General features: G+C 42.3%; 1 protein-coding gene across 1 annotated transcript in view; it reads right to left on the bottom strand.

Annotated features, from left to right (window-relative positions):
* The window catches only part of LOC135081833 (rho guanine nucleotide exchange factor 17-like), a 54,235-nt gene that overhangs the window by 2,162 nt on the left and 30,407 nt on the right, over nucleotides 1–21,666 (bottom strand). The window contains exons 2-19 of the mRNA XM_063976612.1: nucleotides 18,651–18,728; nucleotides 11,263–11,445; nucleotides 10,413–10,641; nucleotides 9,827–10,139; nucleotides 9,555–9,646; nucleotides 8,787–9,009; nucleotides 8,496–8,615; nucleotides 8,348–8,434; nucleotides 7,973–8,064; nucleotides 7,431–7,561; nucleotides 6,661–6,824; nucleotides 6,092–6,187; nucleotides 5,733–5,983; nucleotides 4,667–4,847; nucleotides 4,317–4,384; nucleotides 3,812–3,948; nucleotides 3,139–3,316; nucleotides 2,287–2,457 (exon numbers count right to left, since the gene is read on the bottom strand). Coding sequence (XP_063832682.1) covers nucleotides 2,287–2,457; nucleotides 3,139–3,316; nucleotides 3,812–3,948; nucleotides 4,317–4,384; nucleotides 4,667–4,847; nucleotides 5,733–5,983; nucleotides 6,092–6,187; nucleotides 6,661–6,824; nucleotides 7,431–7,561; nucleotides 7,973–8,064; nucleotides 8,348–8,434; nucleotides 8,496–8,615; nucleotides 8,787–9,009; nucleotides 9,555–9,646; nucleotides 9,827–10,139; nucleotides 10,413–10,641; nucleotides 11,263–11,445; nucleotides 18,651–18,728 — 2,794 coding nt within the window. The remainder of the gene's footprint in view (nucleotides 1–2,286; nucleotides 2,458–3,138; nucleotides 3,317–3,811; nucleotides 3,949–4,316; nucleotides 4,385–4,666; nucleotides 4,848–5,732; nucleotides 5,984–6,091; nucleotides 6,188–6,660; nucleotides 6,825–7,430; nucleotides 7,562–7,972; nucleotides 8,065–8,347; nucleotides 8,435–8,495; nucleotides 8,616–8,786; nucleotides 9,010–9,554; nucleotides 9,647–9,826; nucleotides 10,140–10,412; nucleotides 10,642–11,262; nucleotides 11,446–18,650; nucleotides 18,729–21,666) is intronic.

Genomic DNA, 21,666 nt, shown 5'->3' with positions numbered 1-21,666 from the left:
GTGGTAGGGTTAATATTGGGACGTGTAAAAGCGCTTTTTTAAAGCCTATTTGCAAAAATAAATGAATTTTATGAATTTTAATTTTATGAGCGGCGGCACAGTAAAGGCACCAGGGAGGGGGTGGTGACCTGTGCGCGACGGCACGGTGAAGCCACCGAGGGAGGGGGTGGTGACCTGTGAGCAGTGGCAAAGTGAAGGCACCGGGGGGAGTAGACGATTGGAAGGGGGTGGTGACCTGTGAGCACAGGCACAGTAAAGGCATCATGGAGGGGGTGGTGACCTGTGAGCGGCGGCATAGTAAAGGCACCAGGGAGAGGGTGGTGACCTGTGAGCGGCGACACAGGTGGACGGTGGGTGTAAGCGTGAGACCTGTGAGCGGCGGTACGGTGACTACGCCGGGGGGAGGTGACTGTGAAAGGGGGTGGTGACCTTTGAGCAGCGGCAAAGTGAAGGCACTGGAGGGAGTGAACGGTGGGAGGGGTTGATGACCTGTGAGCAGCGGCACGTTGAAGACGTTGGGGGGCGGTGACTGTGAAAGGGGGTGGTGACCTGTAAGCAGAGGCACAGTAAAGGCACCGGGGGGAGTAGACGATGGGAAGGGGGTGGTGACCTGTGAGCGGCGGCACAGTAAAGGCACCAGGGAGAGGGTGGTGACCTGTGAGCAGAGGCACAGTGAAGGCACCGGAGGAGTAGACGACGGGAAGGGGGTGGTGACCTGTGAGCACAGGCACAGTAAAGGCACCCGGGAGAAGGTGGTGACCTGTAAGCGGCGGCACGGTGAAGGCGCCGAGGAGAGGGGACTGTGAGAGGGGGTGGTGACCTGTTAGCAGCGACAAAGTGAAGGCACCGGGGGGAGTAGACGATGGGAAGGGGGTGGTGACCTGTGAGCACAGGCACAGTAAAGGCACCCGGGAGAAGGTGGTGACCTGTGAGCAGAGGCACAGTGAAGGCACCGGGGGGAGTAGACGATGGGAAGGGGGTGGTGACCTGTGAGCAGAGGTACGGTAAAGGCACCATGGAGGGGGTGGTGACCTGTTAGCAGCGGCAAAGTAAAGGCACACCGGGGGGAATAGACGAAGGGAAGAGGGTGGTGACTTGTGAGCGGCGGCACGGTGAAGGCACCAAGGGGAGAGGACGGTGGGAGCGCGAGATGATCTGTGAAAGACGGCAAAATGAAGGCACTGGAGGGAGTGAAAAGTGGGAAGGGGTGGTGACCTGTAAGCGATGGCATGGCAAAGGGGCCGAGGGGAGAGGACGGTGGGAGGGGGGTGGTGACCTGTGAACAGAGGCACAATAAAGGCACCAGTGAGGGGGTGGTGACCTGTAAGCAGCGGCACAGTAAAAGCACCAGGGAGAGGGTGGTGACCTGTGAGCGGCGGCACAGTAAAGGCACCATGGAGGGGGTGGTGACCTGTGAGCGGCGGCACAGTAAAGGCACCATGGAGGGGGTGGTGACCTGTGAGCAGCGGCAAAGTGAAGGCACCGGGAGGAGTAGACGATGGGAAGGTGGTGGTGACCTGTGAGCAGAGGCACAGTAAAGGCACCATGGAGGGGGTGGTGACCTGTGAGCAGCGGCAAAGTGAAGGCACCGGGAGGAGTAGACGATGGGAAGGGGGTGGTCACCTGTGAGCAGAGGCACAGTTAGACACCAGGGAGAGGGTGATGACCTGTGAGCGGCGGCAAAGTGAAGGCACCGGGGGGAGTAGACGATGGGAAGGGGGTGGTGACATGTGAGCAGCGGCACGGTAAATGCACCAGGGAGAGGGTGGTGGTGACCTGTGAGCGGCAGCACGGTGAAGGCACCGAGGGAGGTGGTGACCTGTGAGCAGCGACACAGGTGGACGGTGGGTGTAAGCGTGAGACCTGTGAGCGGCGGCACGGTGAAAGCACCAAGGGGAGAGTAGTCGATGGGAAGATGGTGGTGACCTGTGAGCAGAGGCACAGTAAAGGCACCAGGGAGGGGGTGGTGACCTGTGAGCAGAGGCACAGTAAAGGCACCAGGGAGGGGGTGGTGACCTGTGAGCAGTGGCACAGTAAAGGCACCATGGAGGGGGTGGTGACCTGTGAGCAGAGGCACAGTGAAGGCACCAGGGAGGGGGTGGTGACCTGTAAGCGGCGGCACGGTAAAGGCACCCGGGAGAAGGTGGTGACCTGTGAGCGGCGGCACAGTAAAGGCACCAGGGAGAGGATGGTGACCTGTGAGCGGCGGCACAGTAAAGGCACCCGGGAGAGGGTGGTGACCTGTGAGCAGCGGCACAGTAAAGGCACCAGGGAGACGGTGGTGACCTGTGAGCGGCGGCACGGTGAAGGCGCCGGTGCGCGCGTCGGGCGCGTGCTGCAGCGGCGCGGTGAGCAGCACGCCGGCGCTGGTGCCCACCCACAGCGTGTCCCGGTACGCCGCCAGCGCCGTCACGCGCAGGCACGCCGCCTTGTGCTGCCGGATGATGTCGTCGCAGCCTGACCACACAAACAACTATGTTATTACACGACGCTTAACACTTGAGCTTGTAATAAAATGTGATATTGACATCAGAAATATAGACGTTTGAGATTGAGTCAGTTCTGAGAGTTGATTTAGCGCTACTGTTTCTCAATCTCAATCAACGAACCCACTCAAAACTTCTCAAAACCTCAAGATGAGCGAACTCCGACAATGAAGAACTGAAGATTGGGATCACCATAGGGTGTAGTCTCGCAGAATATGATCCAATACCAGGATTGTCTAACACGTTGAAGTGATAATAATCAGCAATGCAAGATTTTCTTTTAAAAAACCGTATAATCGTTTTCACGGACTCCATGGATAGCCCCCATTAGGTGAACCAAGGATCTGATGAGGGTCGCGGGAGGTGCCTGGATACGGGCGGCGCAGGACCGGTCGTTGTAGAAACCCTTGGGTGAGACCTTCATCCAGCAGTGGACGTCATTTGGCTGAAACGTACGATACCTCGCAACGGGCGGCAGTCGTCACTCATCATCATCATTTCAGCCACAGGACGTCCACTGCTGAACATAGGCCTCCCCCAATGACTTCCTCATCGCACGGTTGGTAGCGGCCTGCATCCAGCGCCTTCCCGCTACCTTTATCAGGTCGTCGGTCCACCTTGTGGGTGGACGTCCCACGCTGTCGTCACTCACCGTGCAGCATCTTGGTGACCTGCGGCGTGATGTTGATCTCGGCCAGCTGCTCGCGCGAGGCGGCGCGGTAGCAGCGCAGTTGCGCCGCGTTGTGCAGCGACAGCCAGATGGCGCCGCCGCTCACCGCCATGTGGCTGATCGGCTTCGACTCAGTACTTATTTGGAATGTTTCTTCTATCTGTATGCACATACATTATAACAATTCATTTGCATTGCCTACATCTGAAGATCTCGAATATGTTGAAGATGTAAAACAGAAAGTTTTGAATGCCTGGCTATCGCAATTAAAATATGGTAAAAAGGAAAGCACATGATGTCGTGCCCTGCATGCACAAACAACTGCACGCAGGAAGATTTAATGAAGGCTACTAACAACGCTACTATTGTGGCGGAGTTTTGGGCTGACACTGTGTAGGTTTGTTTTCGACACGACAAGAAGAAGAAGGAAAACTAATATAGACTACAAGAAATAGAAAAGGCAATGCATCCCAATGGGAATGGCACTTTCTAATTCAGTAGCAAATGGCACAAAAAGATTACACTGGATGATTTACTACTTGCTTAACATTGATCCCTCCCTTTTATATCAAGAAGTAAACTTCGAGACATCATCTTGGTTCCTAAAGTATAAGATTTAAAAGTAGAAGCAGTTAGAGATGAAGAAGTGGTTGACCTGGAAGGTGTGCGGGTTGATGATCTTGATGCAGGCGTGCGTGGCGCACCACAGGCGCGCGCCCCACAGCAGCATGCTGCTGACCGCGCCGCCGCCGCCGCCCACCGCGATGCTGCACTTCTCCGCCCACGACCCGTCTGCAGACACCACAACCACAACCAGTCAGCTCTATGCTAGTGACCACTTAACATAGAAAGACCTCCTTCTATGTTCTGTGCTCGTGACGGATTTAACAATTAAGACAAAACGGGGCAGTCCATCCATGAACCGTCTTCTAACACCATAATCAACACAATCTCTATGGCTTACAATGGATTCGGCCACGCGCTACTTCAATATGGGGCAATAATATAACGACAAGGAAGAAAATATGCGAACCTCAGATCTCAACCCCTCAGCCAGTATAAGAAATGTAGGCTATTTCCTTCATTTGACTCTGGTTTGAGCGAGTCGTGTTGATAACATGTCGTAGTTTTGATCAAAGTTTAACACAGATTCTACTAACCTATATCCCTGCAATAGACTACGAGATCGCCATTGCCAAGAGCAACAAACACCTTTCCTTCGACGTACCTGAAACCATAAATTAAATATTAATTATCATCATTTGTAATCTTTTATAGATGAGTAAATTAATGGGTTTGGAAAAGCATAGACTCACAACACTTCCTTGAGGAACACCGACATCTATTTCTTAAGTATAGATGTATACTCAACTATTTATGTACTTCCTTATTTATTATAGACAATCTGGCTATATTCTCGTTAAATTCATTAAATTATTTTTGATTAATTGCACCACACCGGGTACTCAAAGTGTTCGTAATGGTCAAACGCGTCGCGAAAGTTACTCACACAATGGAGTGGACCCCGGAGTTGTGCTGCATCTTGACCTTGTTCTTCTTGACGCGGATGTTGTCGAGGCAGTTGTACACGTGGATGCAGCCGTCCTCGGTACCCAGCCACATGGTGGGCTGGTTGGCGCTGCTGCTGCTGTCTTCGGAGGACTGCCGGCTGGCAGGAGACGAGAGGGTGCCTGGGGAGTGCAATGGATAGATGATTATTTTGTTTTTAACGGGAGAAGGTGATGGAAGCGTATGTTGCGGTGTCAGGCAATTGAGGCTTAATATTATGAATTAATTCTAAAGTTTTTCCAAACTTTTAATAAGTCTGGTGTATCTAATTCTCTAAATTCTATTTGTGTTTATTTGAAGATAATGTTCCTTCACAGTGTTTGATAACTAATCAGAGACAAAGTACTTACGTTCTATGTATTTTTTAGTTGTTCTATTTGACCTAAGTATAGTAGCATCTTCATCCGTATGAACTATAAATACTCAACTATTTATTGATAAATCAACTAAAATGGAATCAGACCCTTGTTGTTAAGCATTATAATGTGCACGTTAATGTTCATGATGAAAATGTATTCTTAGGTTTAAGTATAAAATCTGATTCAGCTTTTTTGTGGGTAAAAAGTGCTATAGTAAAAATTATACTTGTATGTAAGCATGCATGTAAAATTGAAAAAGAGAAAAGTTGAGACATGCGAAAGGCTTCATTGGAAAGCACAAGCTTTTTAAAATAGGAGTTTAAAGGTATTACCGAGCATACTGCGTCCATGTACTACGTTGCATAAAAATAGGTAATTCAAAATTAGGAAACATAACGAAGATAATAAATTTCTCTCAATACATTGTGTTGACTGATCTATTGGAAATGTGTAGGTAGATAAAGTGAGAAAGATACATTTTATTAAATCAATAAAACTTGATAGGAATAATTAGTCTAACATAGAGTAATCCTCTACTTCCAATAGTAAAGACGTTACGTAGAAGTAATACTTATTCGATGCAAGTCCAAAGTAACATTTAGTAAGTACCTACAGTAATCAACTTAAATATTTCAAAGTGTAACATACTCGGACACGCACCGGTAGTGATGCCCATGGCTTGCTTGTCCACCGCGGGGTTGGAGTTGGACTTGATGACGGGGTGGGGCGGCGCGTGCGCCGTGTGGGGGGTGCTGAGGCTCTTGGCGTGCGAGGGGGCCAGCGCCCCCGGGGCCCCCGGCGCCCCGCGGGGCCCACACGACTCCTGGCTCCGCTCGGAGAGCGCGTCTTGGTTCTCGCTGGTAGACGAGCCGTCGTCGTCGTCGTCACTTGAAGACGAGCTGTGAACGATATTGGAAGTAGAATATAGTTTCACATTATAGACACGAAAAGATCATACAGTTCAATTTGACTTCTTTTAATAGAAAGAAGGCATTCTAAAGCTTTACCTGTCGAGTCGAATGTTTTTGCAGCTATCGTCTGGATCCGATATACTGATGCCCGGTTTCACGGAACTCGTGCTGTTTAGTGAACTCGTCGTACTTCTGGAAATGCACATGTTTGAAGCAATTAATTTCAAGGCGTCTCGAAAATAACTTGGATTGAAATTGGCTGCCTGATGATGTCTTTCCGGACACTATAATTCGGGCCTCTTCAAGGTGAGAGTGAAGATGCACTTATTGGGCAGGTATGAATGACCCACCTTAGACTGAATCTCACTAAACGTCATCATATTAACATTGTATGATTGCGGTCCAAAAACTGCCTTTTGCTGCCTAAAGACAGTCGTGATTTATTTGTTTTGTTGTTCTTTTCAAACACTGATAATAATGTTGATTCCATTTTATTTGCTAATAGCACGGGGTGCGGGGAGATTGATCCGAGCAATCCGAGCGTCATTATTGTAGTGTGCGTGTGCACTCATGGATAATTTTATTTAGCGTGTACCGATTACACTCAAACATTAGCGGAAGAACGGTGGGGCGCGTCTTCGTGGATGGAACGATCTAAAACGTACGGTATGTCGACGGTGTGCTGGCGGGCGAGCGCGGGCGCGGGCGGCACGCAGGCGACGCACAGGATGCGCGCGTTGCACACGCCGTTGCACGACGTCACCTGCGGCCGCGGCTGCGACAGCGTCAGCACGCACACCTGCCCCACGTAGCCGTCGCTGTTGCACACCTGTGATAGTCACACCATGTTTTCTTATGTCTTTCAATGACGTAACACTTATATACGTTAGCAACAGCCGCTGACAGACGATCTGGTGAATGTCGCGGGGAAAGGCTGGATGATGGTGCAGGACCGGTGGTTGTGGAAATCATTGGGGAAATTAACGGTCTCTGAATCAGTGGCAGACAAATCATTTTGCCATTGTAGCTAGAAACTACTGGGACAAACTTGAATCTAATCAATTCTTATTGATAAGTTAATCTACACAGGAGTCTGAAGTGGTGAGAACGAGAAGTGGAAATAGTACTTTACACCAGAAAAATATGGTGACTTATACAAATTGTATCGAATCCAATTAAAAAAACATACTGATGACTTCCAGAACTAGGCCTCGGGAAGTTTATACGAAAATACTTCCCAAAATTGGGCAGAAAAACGGGTGCATTCTATACTTGCTCAAATTGTAATTGAAAAATGGTTTCACGCCCCATTCTTTGTCATTAAGTGAGTTACACACATGATGCAATAAACATTAATGACAATGACTATGACTACACCATGACAAATGTTTTTGGTGATAGATTTAACTCAGGTGGTAGTACGAAAGTGCTTTACCCAAACGTCGGGCGGCTGTCCCTTGGGCGGGATGGTGGGCGCAGCGCACGTGAACTGCAGCCCGGCGCGCGTCTTGCGGATCGGCACCGGCGACAGGAACTCCGGCGCCGTCCGCTCCGGCCCGTACATCGCTGGAGAATATTACAATTGGATCAGAAAAAGGCACATACTGTCTACAACTCTGCTGCTAGCCGTTGGGGCTGAAAAGTTCTCGAGTGGCGACCACGAGCCGGAAGACGTAGTGTGGCCGTTGGGGGCCTCCCACTGACCGACAATCTTGTGAAGGTCGCGGGAGGTGCCTGGATGCGGGCGGCGCAAGACAAGTCTTTGTGGAAATCCTTGGGGGAGGTTTCTGTCTAACAGTGCAGCAGTGGATGTCATTCAACTGAAACGAATGAACGAACTTTCTACAACACATTTTGTTAAAATTCTGTTAAGTCGATGTATATTTTCCCAAGTAAAATCACATGTTACTGAATAAAATATCCGAAACAAAATAGGTATCAACAAAGTAATAAGTTACAGGCATTGGATATACTTACATAGTTTTTGTTTGGTTTCGTTTATTAGCTCTTCCCAACTACTCCTTTTGTCTGTCTTTGGGAATATGATGGTTAAGTTTTCAGGTCCATTTCTGAAACCACGAAAAAAGTTTAGTTTAATGATTTCAATTGGAGATAAACGAAAATTGTAATGATATTTTCAGATGACTGATAAAGCAAACTGTTACGATTGTTACTTTCATCTAGTGGGGCTATCACTATCTTTATTGACATTATAGGAGAGTTACGTGTCGATGCTGTGGCGCTCACCGAGCTACCGGCTGACTCAGCTGGCTGCCAGCAGCAGCTTTCTACAAGCTACTCCATGTCTATCGCTGTTGTCTCCTATATGTACCTATGTCCGTCGATACTTACGAGGTATTGACACTGAGCTCCATATAGCAGAGCTGCGTGTCGCTGCTGTGTCGCTCGTCCAGCTGTCGGCTGGCGCCCAACAAGACTCTCTACAAGCTATCCCGCGTCTATCGCTCGCTATCTTCGTCACACGTGCGTTGGTACTTACGAGGTATTGACACTGAGCTCCATATAGCAGAGCTGCGTGTCGCTGCTGTGTCTCTCGCCCAGCTGCCGGCTGGCTCCGAGCAGTAGCTCGCTCACCAGCTCCTCCGTGTCTTTCGCTGTCCTCGTCACAAGTGGGCAGTACTCACGAGGTGTTGACACTGAGCTCCATGTAGCAAAGCTGCGTGTCGCTGCTGTGTCGCTCGCCCAGCTGCCGGCTGGCTCTGAGCAGCAGCTCGCTCACCAGCTCCTCCGTGTCTTTCGCTGTCCTCGTCACACGTGCGTTGGTACTTACGAGGTATTGACACTGAGCTCCATATAGCAGAGCTGCGTATCGCTGCTGTGTCGCTCGCCCAGCTGCCGGCTGGCTCCGAGCAGCAGCTCTCGCACCAGCTCCTCGAGTGCAGCGTGCGGCGTGTGCAGCGCCGCCACCTGCTCCGAGATGCGCGTCAAGGTGTTCACGTCCGCCGTCAGTGTCTCCACTTCGTGCATTATCCGCCTCAAGTTTTCGTCCTTAGCTGGAATTGTGAACGACAGTTTTTGAGCAAATTAGACAACCTACTTTTTATGAGAATTGTAAACTAACTCAGCTTTCTGGGCTCGAAAGAATATAAAAGCTGTGATTGCAGCACCAATCACTTTGTCAAAGAAGACCAATTCAATCATCATTTTCGTTAAACAAGAATTTTCGAACGACTTTATGTCTTCAGAAAACAGGAATACTGAAGGCATTTCCAGAACATTGGAACTACTAAATTGACTTTACTAGCATCGAGCTCAGGAGCACACACAAGTGTTACATTGCGCTACTTCGCTACCACTCAAGTCGATTATATTGAAACTGTATCAAAGTTGTAGCTCCAAGACAAAGGCGTGCAGTACAAAACTAAAAGTTGGTCAACAGATTTGATCGAAACTTGGAACTATTGGGGCAAGTCCAAAACTAACTTATAGTTCTGAACTAATAACCAAAGAGATTACTCTTCTAACGGCAACTAAATTGCCTCGACCACGGCAACTGGGAGAAACTTCGAGTAAATGAGAAAGAAACTGTTGAACTTACCTTTAACTATTTCGAGATCGGCCAGCGATATCCTCATTAAAAGTTTGTACTTATTTCCTTCCATCTGACTCGCTATATTACTTTGGTATGTTCTGGAAAAATACCCTTTCATAAGAACAAAGTAAAACATGGAAAGTTTACTTCAAGAAAGTTCCATTGAGCGTATGAAAGTTAAAGAACTTGAAGTTATATTAGAAAATTCCAAACATCGTGGTAATTAAAACATTGTAAAATTCACATTACAAACATAATAATTATCTTAAGCTACTTACGGAATGGGTTTCTTAATAGTACCGGTCCTTCTTTTGACACTCGTTATCAATAGAGTGTCGTTGAAGAGGAACAGCGCTCTATCCTTGATGGTCCCTTGCGCCGACGGCATGGTGACCGTCACGTGCCTCAGGAACATCCTCTCCGCCGTCGCCAGGTTCGACAGGCCCTCGATCATCTGCTCCAGCTCCCTCAGGGTCTGCTGCTGCTGTTCCAACTCAAGGCTCTCCCTTTCAGTGCAGTTTATCAGTTCTAACAGCTCGTGGATTTCTTTTTGTGCTTCTAGTAGTAGTTTGTGATCGGGGTGCGTTTGATCTGAAACAATAATCATTACAATTAAACACAAATAGTTCCATGTCTGAGTCCACCATGGTCCAGTGTACTCGCGACGGCTCTAACCGTCAGAAATGAAAGCACATCGCCAGGTGAGCTACCCTCAGAGAAGACATCGAACACCCCACCGTGTACCTCATCAGCGCAACCACGACCACTCTGATAAGATTGCCCGACTAAGAACAAGTTCCATATCATGGCTACTACATCAAAACAATAATAAAAGTTAACGAATGGTCTAAGTCTGGAAGTTACCTGTGTGCTTGATTAGCCTCTGTATCAGCAGCTTGTAGCTGGGGAACTTCTGCACGGGCTTGATGAGCAGGTTGTCGAGCGACAGCTTGCCCTTGTGGTCGCGCGCCATGGCGTCGAGGAACCGCGCGAACGCCGGCCGCGACGCCGCCGCCGCCTTGATCGTCTCGCGCGCGCGCCGCTGGTTGTTGATGAACGACATGTACGTGTCCATCACGGTGGGTTTCGTGAACTGGAATTGTGGGAAACAAGAGAAAACGGTCAAGATTGATGATACACCTGTATTCACAAACATTACGAGGCCTCACAGTGCGCCTGGACGCAAAGGGTCCCAAAAACCTAATCATAGACAATACTTGAGTGGTAGAGTGACACACACAAATCAAACATAGAGCTCTATTCAACGCTGTACGTTCGACTTCACATATCGTTGCTGTCAAAGTCAAAGTCAAAGTATTTATTTGCAAAGAATAGGTACAATGGTTTAGGTGTTAAATTTAGGTAAAGTGCTACTATTCTGCTTAACAATATCAGCATGCAAATTTTGTGTCTAGGAATTCCTTTACACTATATATACAATTGCCTTTAAGCTGCTTCACTTAAACAAACATCGTTTATGTACAGTTTTTATAGTTACTAAGTATTTAACATTTCAGCCACAGGGCCTCCACTGTCACTGCAATTATGAATGCAACAGCCATACGAGAAAAATAATTAATATTGAGAAAAACATAAATGGGGCCAATTTTTCCGATCTGATGATTCAAAACAACCAAGACTGTAGAATCTCAAAAGAAAACCTGATGACCAATGAAACTCGCCTTCCACAGCTTCTATATCAATTGAAACTCACCACATCCAAGAAGACATCCCCGACTTTCTGCTGCAAGTCCCACTGCTCGAGGCGCCGGCGCAGCTGCTCCAGGAACACCTGGTGCACGTTGAAGATGGTGGGGATCTGGTTGAAGATCTCGTCCACCACGAACGAATCCAGGAGCCCGGCATTCTCAGGGCTCTTGAGGGGCTGGAGGTATTTCTGCAAAGAATTTATGATTGATGTCAATTTGATTACAGTCTTCATTTTTTTAAAGATTTATTTATAATTTGTTATTGCACAAATTACTAATAGTCCCGTAAGCCCTCGTACTAAGCTAAATATGCTTGTGTCACGAGTGAGCTAACCACAATAGCGGCGACAGGACCGAACCCACGTTCCCTGGATCACGAGTCGGCCAGTCCGATCCTTTCGGCTATCGTGGCTTCAATTTTGATCTCAGCCATAGGATCTCAAACATTATTTCCGCCATAGGATGTCAACTGCTAATATCTCCCAAGAGTGTGTTGATAAGGTGTATTTACTTTTATTCGTTCTTTTATCATAGTTTTAATCAATCTGTGCTAAATTAATTAACAACAAATTAAATTCACAGGAATTTGTTAGGATTTCCAGTGAAATTGGTTAGTTTTCATTATTTCTCAACTACTAATGAGCCTCGAAAGTGTGACCATAAATATTTAATAACATGATAGTAAATAACAAAATAAATTCACAGGATAACATGAGTGTAATTCAGATTTGATTCGTTTACCGTTATTGGAAAATGTGGATTTTCATTTATTGAAAATGAAGTTGTTTTTGTTAGATCGTTCGTGATTTTAAATAATCCTCAATGCTGATAAAATAACATTTTAATAACAATTTAATATAACGAATACTTCGGATTCTGATGAAAACAAAGATATCCGCTTTATAATGACTCTCGTAAACGGATAATCCTCAACAAACCGTTGAAGTTTCTCGCCAAACAAATTGCCGAGTATACCTAATACCTTCTCATCTCCAGTGTATTATACTTAATATCTGGTTTAATAAGAAGAAAATCTGCAGACAAAGAATAAGGCGGCCTTCCCCTTTGTTTTCCAAATAAATTGAAATCCTCTTAATACGTTTAATGCGCAGCGGCAGCCTGTATTAATAATTGAGGTTAATACCTTTGCCGAGGAAGCTGCAGGAGACTTCCGTTATTATATCTGTGTGCCGGTAAAGTAGGTCGCGTGTTATCAAACTGTGTCTTCCTTGCTTACGGTCTTGGTGAAACTTTCGTTCTTTTTATGCGTAACAAGGCAGGTAATTGACCACAATCACACCTGGTGTCAAGAGCGTTTACGCGAAGCGCGGCGTTTCAAGGGGCATCATTGGAAATGATTCGCGCGCGGCGTTTTTTAATAGTTTTCAAATGTTTATAGCAAAACAATAACAATGAATTAAATATCGTTTCAAAGTAAATATTTTAAAGAAGATGTTGTTTTATTGTATTAAGCTATTTTTATGTTGAATAAAGGAAGAATATTGGTGAAAAAATTACTTTGATTTTTGGGTATTTCACGTTCTTTTAATTTGTGATTTCTTATTGTAAAATGCTTAGGGGAGACTGGCCCAAAGCGGGCACTCCGCCTAAAGCGGGCACCCCCCTCTAAACTTACACTCATTTGCTCGACTCGTTGTGTTGTCTTGTTAACGTTGTCCCCCCGCCCCGCCGCTCCCTCGGAAGTCGTGTGCGCCACCTCCGAGTGACAACACCACGCATGGACAGCGATAAACGAAATTCGTCAATTTTATTTGAAAAAACAAAGGTATGTTCGTTGTGTTTTGGATTAAACTGAGTGACGTACGTTATTATCAATGTATGCGTAATGTATTGCACCTACTTTACCGTGTTTTAAGGATATTTCCTTGAAAATTATTTAAAGGAATTACAGTTTATGTTTTATGAAACGTGGTGTGGCGCAAAAGGCAAAGTGAGCAGGGCAAAATGAGCATGCTCACTTTACCCTCTTCATAGCCATATAAACTAAATTGCTTTTATTGTTAGTCCTCTATATTTATCGTCTAGGTATAGTCCGTTTTTCTTTGCTAGTCGAACAATGTAAACAATCTTTTTATAACTTTTAAAGTAACATCAGTCAAAAAAAAAATTATATGATTTGAAAAGATGTCGGTATTCAACGATGACTTACCTACCTATGTAGGTTGTGAGCTTTATGTTTATCTTATTTTAAAACGAATTATTTCGTTAAAAAGGAATATTAAGATTGTTTACAATATTGGACAAGCAAAGAAAAACAGACTTTAGTGTAGACATTAATCTCTTATTATTTGACTTTTTAGATGGTAAATATATATAAAAGAAATATACATATAAAAGAAAATCACAACAAGGTTCTTGGAGTGAAGCTGTAATACTTCAGCTCAAAAGCTTCAAAATACTAGAAGATAATGATTCAAGACTGCATTATTCAAAGAGAGTTCCTTCTGATTAGTTTTATGTTTTAATTTTTATGTTGTTTGATGAATTTTTATGTCTAGAATCTATTTTTTCGCAATAAAGAAAGTATGAATTTCATTCTGTGTTTGAATAGAGACATTCCTTATTATTCAAAGGTCAAAATTATATAGTAAAAATAAAAAATAAACTATTGCCCTCTGCATGCCCGTTTTGCCCGTGTGCCGGTGCTCGCTTTAGGCCACCCCCTCGGGCAAAGTGAGCAAGTGATAGTGTTTCGTATTTGAGTGCCTACTTTATATATATTAGACAAATGAATGATTTGAAAACGCCATGTCAAACTACAATAAATGTAGTAACTGATCACGATAAAAACTTATTCCGTTTTGCTTATTCTGTGTGTTTTTTTCCTAATTTACCTTAAGGTGCCCGCTTTGGGCCAGTCTCCCCTAAATCTAAAAATTTTCTCAGATAACTATTTGCCCAAGGATCTATGCTATAGGATATAAATGTTTGTTAAATCGTTTTCACAGTATTTTTATAAACATTCAGCTTGTAAACTGACGCTAAAGTGGAAATTTACAAAACCTGTGTGGACTTATCTTGATAGAATTCTTAAATACTAAACTAATCGCAATATTTTCTCAATTAACTATTTAGACGACAAAATTGCCTAACTATTTATGCCTATAACATATTTGTAGTATTACTGGTTAATGATTGTAACGAGTTGAAAAAGTACTGTTTTTGCGCCAAACGGCGTAAACGCTCTTAAATGAGATGCGGTCTAGGATGGTACATAATCTGCCCATATGTGCCTATTCTCTCTCACCTTTATTTAAGCTCGGGAAATCTTCAATAATATGAATAGTAAAGATTTTGGTAGTCTGTGACTCTATGAGTCCGTAACGTCTGAACTACTTTTAATCTCGATAAATAAAGTTGTATCAATTTATTCAGTTTAATTATTATTAAAGTTACATCGCTTTATGAATAGATGCCAAAAGATAATTTGAAACAATGTCTAAGTATTGCTCATTAACTCTTGTAGTCAAGAGTTCTATTCGGCTATCGACAATTTCATTTATTTAAAATTTAAAAATAGCTTGTTAGATTAGTAATTAATTTTAAACTATTATGTTGCATTTTTACTATAAAATGTATAAACGCGAATAGATAAAATGTTTAGGATTAAGTGTGTATTTAATTAAGACCCATGTGTAGTTATGGGTCAAAACCAATCTAATTTCCGGTTACAAATAGGTAACAATGAAATTAACTTTATTGAATCAACACGCGTCTAAGCAAATACATTTTGACGCTTCATACAATTAATTCTTAAAAGGGTCCGCCCCAATTCCGAGAGATAAATGAAAATATAGATCCGAATGGAATACTTAATAAGTTCCATTTACTTTGGGATGTAACGTCTCTGTATTGTGACGGGCGGCTGTTGGCGCGAGTGCCAAGTTGGAGTGAATCATAACTTGGAGTTCCGAGTGCCGTCTATGTCGGTTTGGAGCGCTTGGGGAGCTCCCGGTGAGGTGGCCAAGTGTTTTTGTACTTTTACGGGACTTTAAACATAAGAAATGAATACTAGATTTTAAGACTAAATACAATCATAATGCATGAGTAGGATTAGCAAATTAATAGAACTGTTACAGCTTATAATTTTTAACTACCCAATTAATTTCAGAAACAAGATTATCTTTCTACCTTGACATACTTGTTATGATTTCCGAATTATTTTAAAGTAGCTAATTTAATCACGTTATGTAAATATATTATTAAAATTATAACTTACGGTCAGGTTTGAATTTTTTAAGAAGTTTCATCTAGTAAACGTTTCAGTCTATTGCAAATAAATAATATTAAGTTTTGTTTGTGAAGACCACCTAAAATGATATAGTAAACGTTTAACTAACGAAATTTTGAAACGGCAAGCACTTTCTATCCTTGCAGTAGAAACAGCATCATCCGTCACTTCGGAGTTCGGAAACAGCGATCAACGTCACCCTACTCGTTGGCAAGTCTAAACTCTGACAGTTCGCAACCCTCTTCAAGCGAGCGTGTGCTCCAGTGGCCGATTGAGAGCGCAGATTCATCACTAGATTGCTTGTCCTGCGGAAATTGCCGCATTCGCCGAATGTAGGCGAGCGCATCGCTGCAGACGGCATGCTTTGATTGCTTCGAAGAGATTGATTCGCCTTTCAAATTCAAATTGCTTGTTGTACAGGGGCCATTCATTTATTACGTAAGACGATTTAAGGGGAGACCATGACGTCCTTTTTTTTCTTACAAGGGGGTGGGAGGGAATCTCGATAGTTCTTACGTAAGGTCACAAAAATGCACAAAGTTAAAATTATAATTTGAAAGTGCCGAGTATCGCTCGAATGCGTTATAGGAAAATGATTTCCATTTCTTTGGCATTTGGCAACGGACCCGCTCCACCTGCACTGCGCCGTGTACGTACCTATTCATTTATTCCTATCCATTTCCATTTGGGTCGGCCTATAAGCCTATTCTTATTTTTTCTAAGGGGGGAGGGGGTCAAAAATTTACGAAAATAGTCTTATGTAATAAATAAATTACCCCATACGAGTAATATGGAAGAGGCTGTTTTTGTGTTATAGAAATGTGATTTCTTGGGCGGTACTTTTTTACCCGTGAGAACCTCTAATTATAGGTTAATTTAAATTATAATTAGTCGTTCATTAAATTGATGCCAAGGTACCCGTTTGCTAATTTTACCTTTCCTAGAATAAATAAATCAATCACAAAAACTGTAACTTAACTTTTATCATACCTTAATTTAATACATTATTACAACGAAAACTAGTGAACGTTTACGGCTACTGTAATTACTTTTCAAGTAGATTTTCAATGCAATTGAGTTATCATCCCAAATGTTTGGAGCTCTCGAACTACATCAATGCAAATAACCACGTCGCATCTCTCCCGTTCGACTTGGAAGAAGGACAAACAACGTTTCCATTATAATATTGGTATGAATAGTCAAAGACCTTGTCATCTGCCAGCAGCAGCTGACAAATAAGCCTTCGGATCTATCGGCGCTTGTTTATGCAAGCGGATAATTTATGGCCGTCCTTGGATATCGTCCGTGCGTGCGTCCTTGTACGTCCTGTGTCCTTGTAGGTCCTGTGTCCTTGAGGCACGGGGCACATGATCATGGGACGCCATGGACAGTTCTCGGGATTGACGGGCTAAGAAATAGGATTAACGTAATGTTATGTGTACGCAACGCTTACATGCAGGACGAAATATGCTCTGAAACTAATTAAAAACTGTATCTTATTCAAACTTAAACATCTATAATTTAACTAATAAAGGTGTATACTAGAAGTAAGAAGTAAAATCAAGTTCTATATTAAATTGGTACTTGTCTATTACGAAAACTATTAGGTCCTACTCATATTTTATGGTGTTAATAGAATGTATAATAGGTATCATGTTTTAAAGAGCTTTGTAAAAGGTTTATAACATGCCATTTTTTCTTGTATGTAATCTGCTAATACAATTAATATGCCCCAATCATGAAATTATCCGCAACAAGCACTTATTACTTAGAAAAATTATTAAAAATGACATCTTGTTTCAGGTGACTCGAGAAGGGAAGACGTGAACTGAATAAAGGTGAGTACAAATGACCGTTTTATTTTTACCTTTACAGCTGAAGACGTCTCCCGTTTCATTTCGCGACAGTAAAAGCGTAATATTCCTGCTTAGCGGGAAAAATAACTTTTATCACTCTGAAAATGTTCGTGAAATAACCGCAAAACGTAACTTACGTTCAATTTTAAATAGGATTTACAGCGAATGAAACGCGGGAGTATTATTAAAAGCGCTCGCCGGCTCCGCGCAACGAGTTCGATTGTGAAAAAAACGGTGAAAAATATTTTCCACAAATTCGGCATTCATTTGTTGTTTTCAGTTCAATTGTATTACATGACTTTTATTATTTTATTTATGCTAGTTTTCGATTGAAGTACTTCTGAATGCAAGTTGATATGAAACTTTACAGGCTTTTACCCGTTATTTGTTACTCGATTGTCTTGTCTACTCCAGTGCTATTATAGTGCGTGTCAATGACTCATTATTATGTCAGTTAGTTAAAGTTTATTGAAATAATATTGATTTTGTTTCCTATTAGGTACAACGTTTCAAACTCATAAATAAATAGACCTAGAAATTAATGAATGATTTATTTTGTTAGAGATGTTTTTGCTCTTAAAATCTCAGTTCAAAGGTAAGGTAACGAAACAGGTTTACAAGGATAAGTAGGTATTTGCACAGTGACAGCCTTATCCCAATGAATAACTCGCTTAGCCCTCTCCTCCAACTTGCACACTTTGTCACTCGTCCGCCAGAGCCATCGCATCGAGGCTCGGACGGCTTATTGTAATAATTCTCGCAAAGCGATTAAGCGACCGTTTGCTGCGAAACTGTACGACACTACATCAGATTATTCCTTTAGATTTCAGTGATTGCAGCTGAATTATTTATTCCACATTACACTTGTCTGAAGACTAACTCTATTTCTATTGCGTTACATTTATGTTGTTGTTATTAAAATTTTGCTGTTATTTATACATTATTGTGCAAGATTGTGAAATCGTGATATTGCGTTACATGTGTATGTAATCAAAAGCACTTCGTAGAGGTAGAGCTTTTTCACTAAACAAAACATTTCAAGCATTTACTTAAAATTTTGCTATCTAATTTGACATTAATGTAATCCTTTATCATAAATATTCGAAGTACCTACGCAGTAAATTCCTTGTTTGCTTGCTATCGAAGTTAACACCATAACCTGGTAAAAACATTTGACAAATCACCCACTTTTCCCAAGAGTCAGAAACTATCAGTTGGGGGATTGGAACATTTTGAAAAAACTGTATCTAAAATCTTGTATTGCGTGAATGTTTTTATTTGTTACCTTAACGAGTATGTCGAGCGCGTCCACGTACGACTTCTCCGTCTCGTACAGCTCCACCACCACGTGCGTGCGAGTGTCCTGCAACAATCAAACAAGAACTTAAGTATTATTTTTATTTTGTTCGGGAAACATAGTCAGTGAAACAATAACAGATTAATAACCACTGCTTAAGAAACTATTCACCATTTACATTTTTTGCATAAACTACAATTAAACAACAAAAGCCAATTCGCTTACATGAGAGAGTTATTTATATGTATCACTATACTATAAAACAAAGTCTTCCACCGCGTCTGTCTATTCGCGATAAACTCAAGAGCTTTTCATCAATAGATAGAGTGATTCACCAAAAAGACTTATCTAAGGATGAAACTTGTCCAAGATAAATCATAAAATAGTTTTAATTCAGGTTTTTGGAAGAGGTAAGCTCGCAATCGTTAGTTTCTCTGATAGGCCAATAACCAAATTCACGTAAGCATAACCGTGGGCAAACAATAGTATGATAATTCATCAGTATTAAAAATAAAAAGGTCTCCTTTTCAACGTCTACGTTTTTCAATCGACCTCTGAAGAGCTTAAGTTATCAAAATTAGAATTGCCCTTATACCTTCACCCACGGCTTCCTCTACCCACTCTATGAAAGCTTATAAGTAGCTCATCGAATGATTCATAAATAATAAAATATTAGAAAACAGGGAGTCTTTTGAAATCATAACATTTTGCAGCGACCATTAAGTAAACGAGTTTCGGGGTGGAAGCCCGGAGATAACTACCGGCGTAATGCGTCGCGTTTCGCTCAGTGGCGCAGAATATAGACAATTTGAATATTATACAACTGCAAATACAAGTATTATAGTAGGTATGCTTGGGCATTTCTTGTATAGAAGTGAGTTTCATTTGGTGAATGGTCAATAGATAAGTAACAGATCCACTAAGAATAAAAAAGGTAAATATCTTAAGACAACGAAGAATAGTTATAAAATTATCGAGGTACTATAATAAATAAATAGCGTTCTAATCATAAACATGAGATATTATAAGACTCCACTTGAGTGCCGATATTAAACCACCTAAAACCTTATTTACTTGTGATTAATGCATGAACACGCTCGAATTTTATGGATTTCTGGATCAAAGACTCTACATTATATCGTACTTGTACTAACAGAATGTAGATATTTTATGTATTTCACTTTAATTAATGTACAGCTTACTTATACAGTTAAAACAAAGTCTAAATACCTCAATCTAATTGTGTCGTTAATTAAATCAAAGTTGTTTCATAGGTTTTTCAAAAATGCATATTATACCTATCATTTAGAAACGTTGTAGTCGGGCAATATAAAGTTGTAGCTCACCCCTTTTAAACTACACTATATAAGTTCAGAGTTCCACCGCTGCACCGAGATGAGCAGTCACATAACTTAGGAGTTTGCGTTTACGTGTAAAGTGTTGTTGGGACTCGCCCGACAGGAAGGGAGCAACTTTAACTCGATCGCCGGTTCCGGGAAGCGGGAAACTTAATAATAAGGAAACGCTCTGGCCTGGCCGTGAGGCGAAGGACTAAATGTTGTGTTGGGAGTTACGTATAGGCTGCAAAATATATACGTAGCTCTATGGAAAGTATTTTCTACTGATAAAACTTATTTTTGAATCAAAATCCGTGAAAAGCGCTAGTTGTAGTTGTAGTAAGTGCTATGCAATAAAGTTACCTACATACTCTCATACTCATCAATAACATTAAACATTTGTGTTTTAACTTTGTTGAACATTAAACTTTAATAGGCGATTCTTTTGATCGATGGAAATTATTTTTGAAAAGTTGTTGAAAAGAGTTGTTAATATAATTTACAGTGAAGTGAATTGTATTAAGTTTTTATGGAGTCTGTATCAGACTACAAAAACACCAAGTCATTTCCAGGTCTCTATTTACCACACACTGTACATACCTCGTTAATTACAACGTAATACAATAACAGCATATCCCTATTTCTATCGAGTGATGTGCCAGCCCCAATAATTGGATTCCATCCGCGCGACAGGTTTAATAACCTAATTAGTCAGCCGTGGACGCCACTAATTCGCGGCGCAGCGGGGTTTACACCAACCGACGTGATTGGGTTCAGAAAGTTCAGCACAGCAAGAATACACCAGCACAGTTCACCAATATTATGAACTGGGGACTCGATTACGACACGACGAAAGGTGCATGAGTATGAGGAAAATTTAAATACTATCAACTTTTCGCAAGCAGTTTGTACATTATATGACGTAATAAATTCATGAAACTCAAAATAAGATAATTTCATAGTCTGTGGCATAAACGAAATAAATGAAATTCGTAGAATGTATAAAATTTAGCGAATTGTCGAGAAGAAAACAACCCTTATTCTGATGTATAAATAATGTATTGCGAAGCGAATTTTTATATAAAACTTTCCTGAAATAGTTTTTAGCAGAAAAAAATAATACAACTGCGACAATCCACAAACTACGATGTAGCACCCACGTCTTACACTTATAAACGGTATAAAGCAGAAAAACAGAGTGAGACATTGCAATATCTGTTTAGCTCAAACAAATTACAAAAAGACAAATTCCTATAACCTATTTTCATATTAAGTTTAGTTAAGCCGTGTAAACGCCGCCGCCGCTGCATCGATCGGGCGTGATAACGCGCCCTGACCGGCGACCGCTGACCGCGCGTTACGCTGCCGACGATTAACAAACCTCTAACCAAACTGCTAAATTGAAATGGAAATAATAATAAAAAACCACAAGCTGAAAACACGTGACACAGCCAGAGCATTCCTGGAATATGTTGTTTTCAAAATAAGGAAAGCCACCATAATAATATTTTGTTTTTATGATCTTCCCAAAATTGTTTATCGTTATTACCTTGATAGATACAGCGATAATAATCAATCACTGAGTGAGTAGAATAACCACGTGTAAGAATGCACTTTCATGAGTAACAATCGTTACCAATTACCAAAAAGAGACTAGCATTGCTGGC

The sequence above is a fragment of the Ostrinia nubilalis genome, chromosome 20, assembly GCF_963855985.1.
Source record: "Ostrinia nubilalis chromosome 20, ilOstNubi1.1, whole genome shotgun sequence".
NCBI lineage: Eukaryota > Metazoa > Arthropoda > Insecta > Lepidoptera > Crambidae > Ostrinia > Ostrinia nubilalis.
Note: the sequence above shows the minus strand (reverse complement) of the source record. Positions and strands in the feature narration are given on the sequence as shown.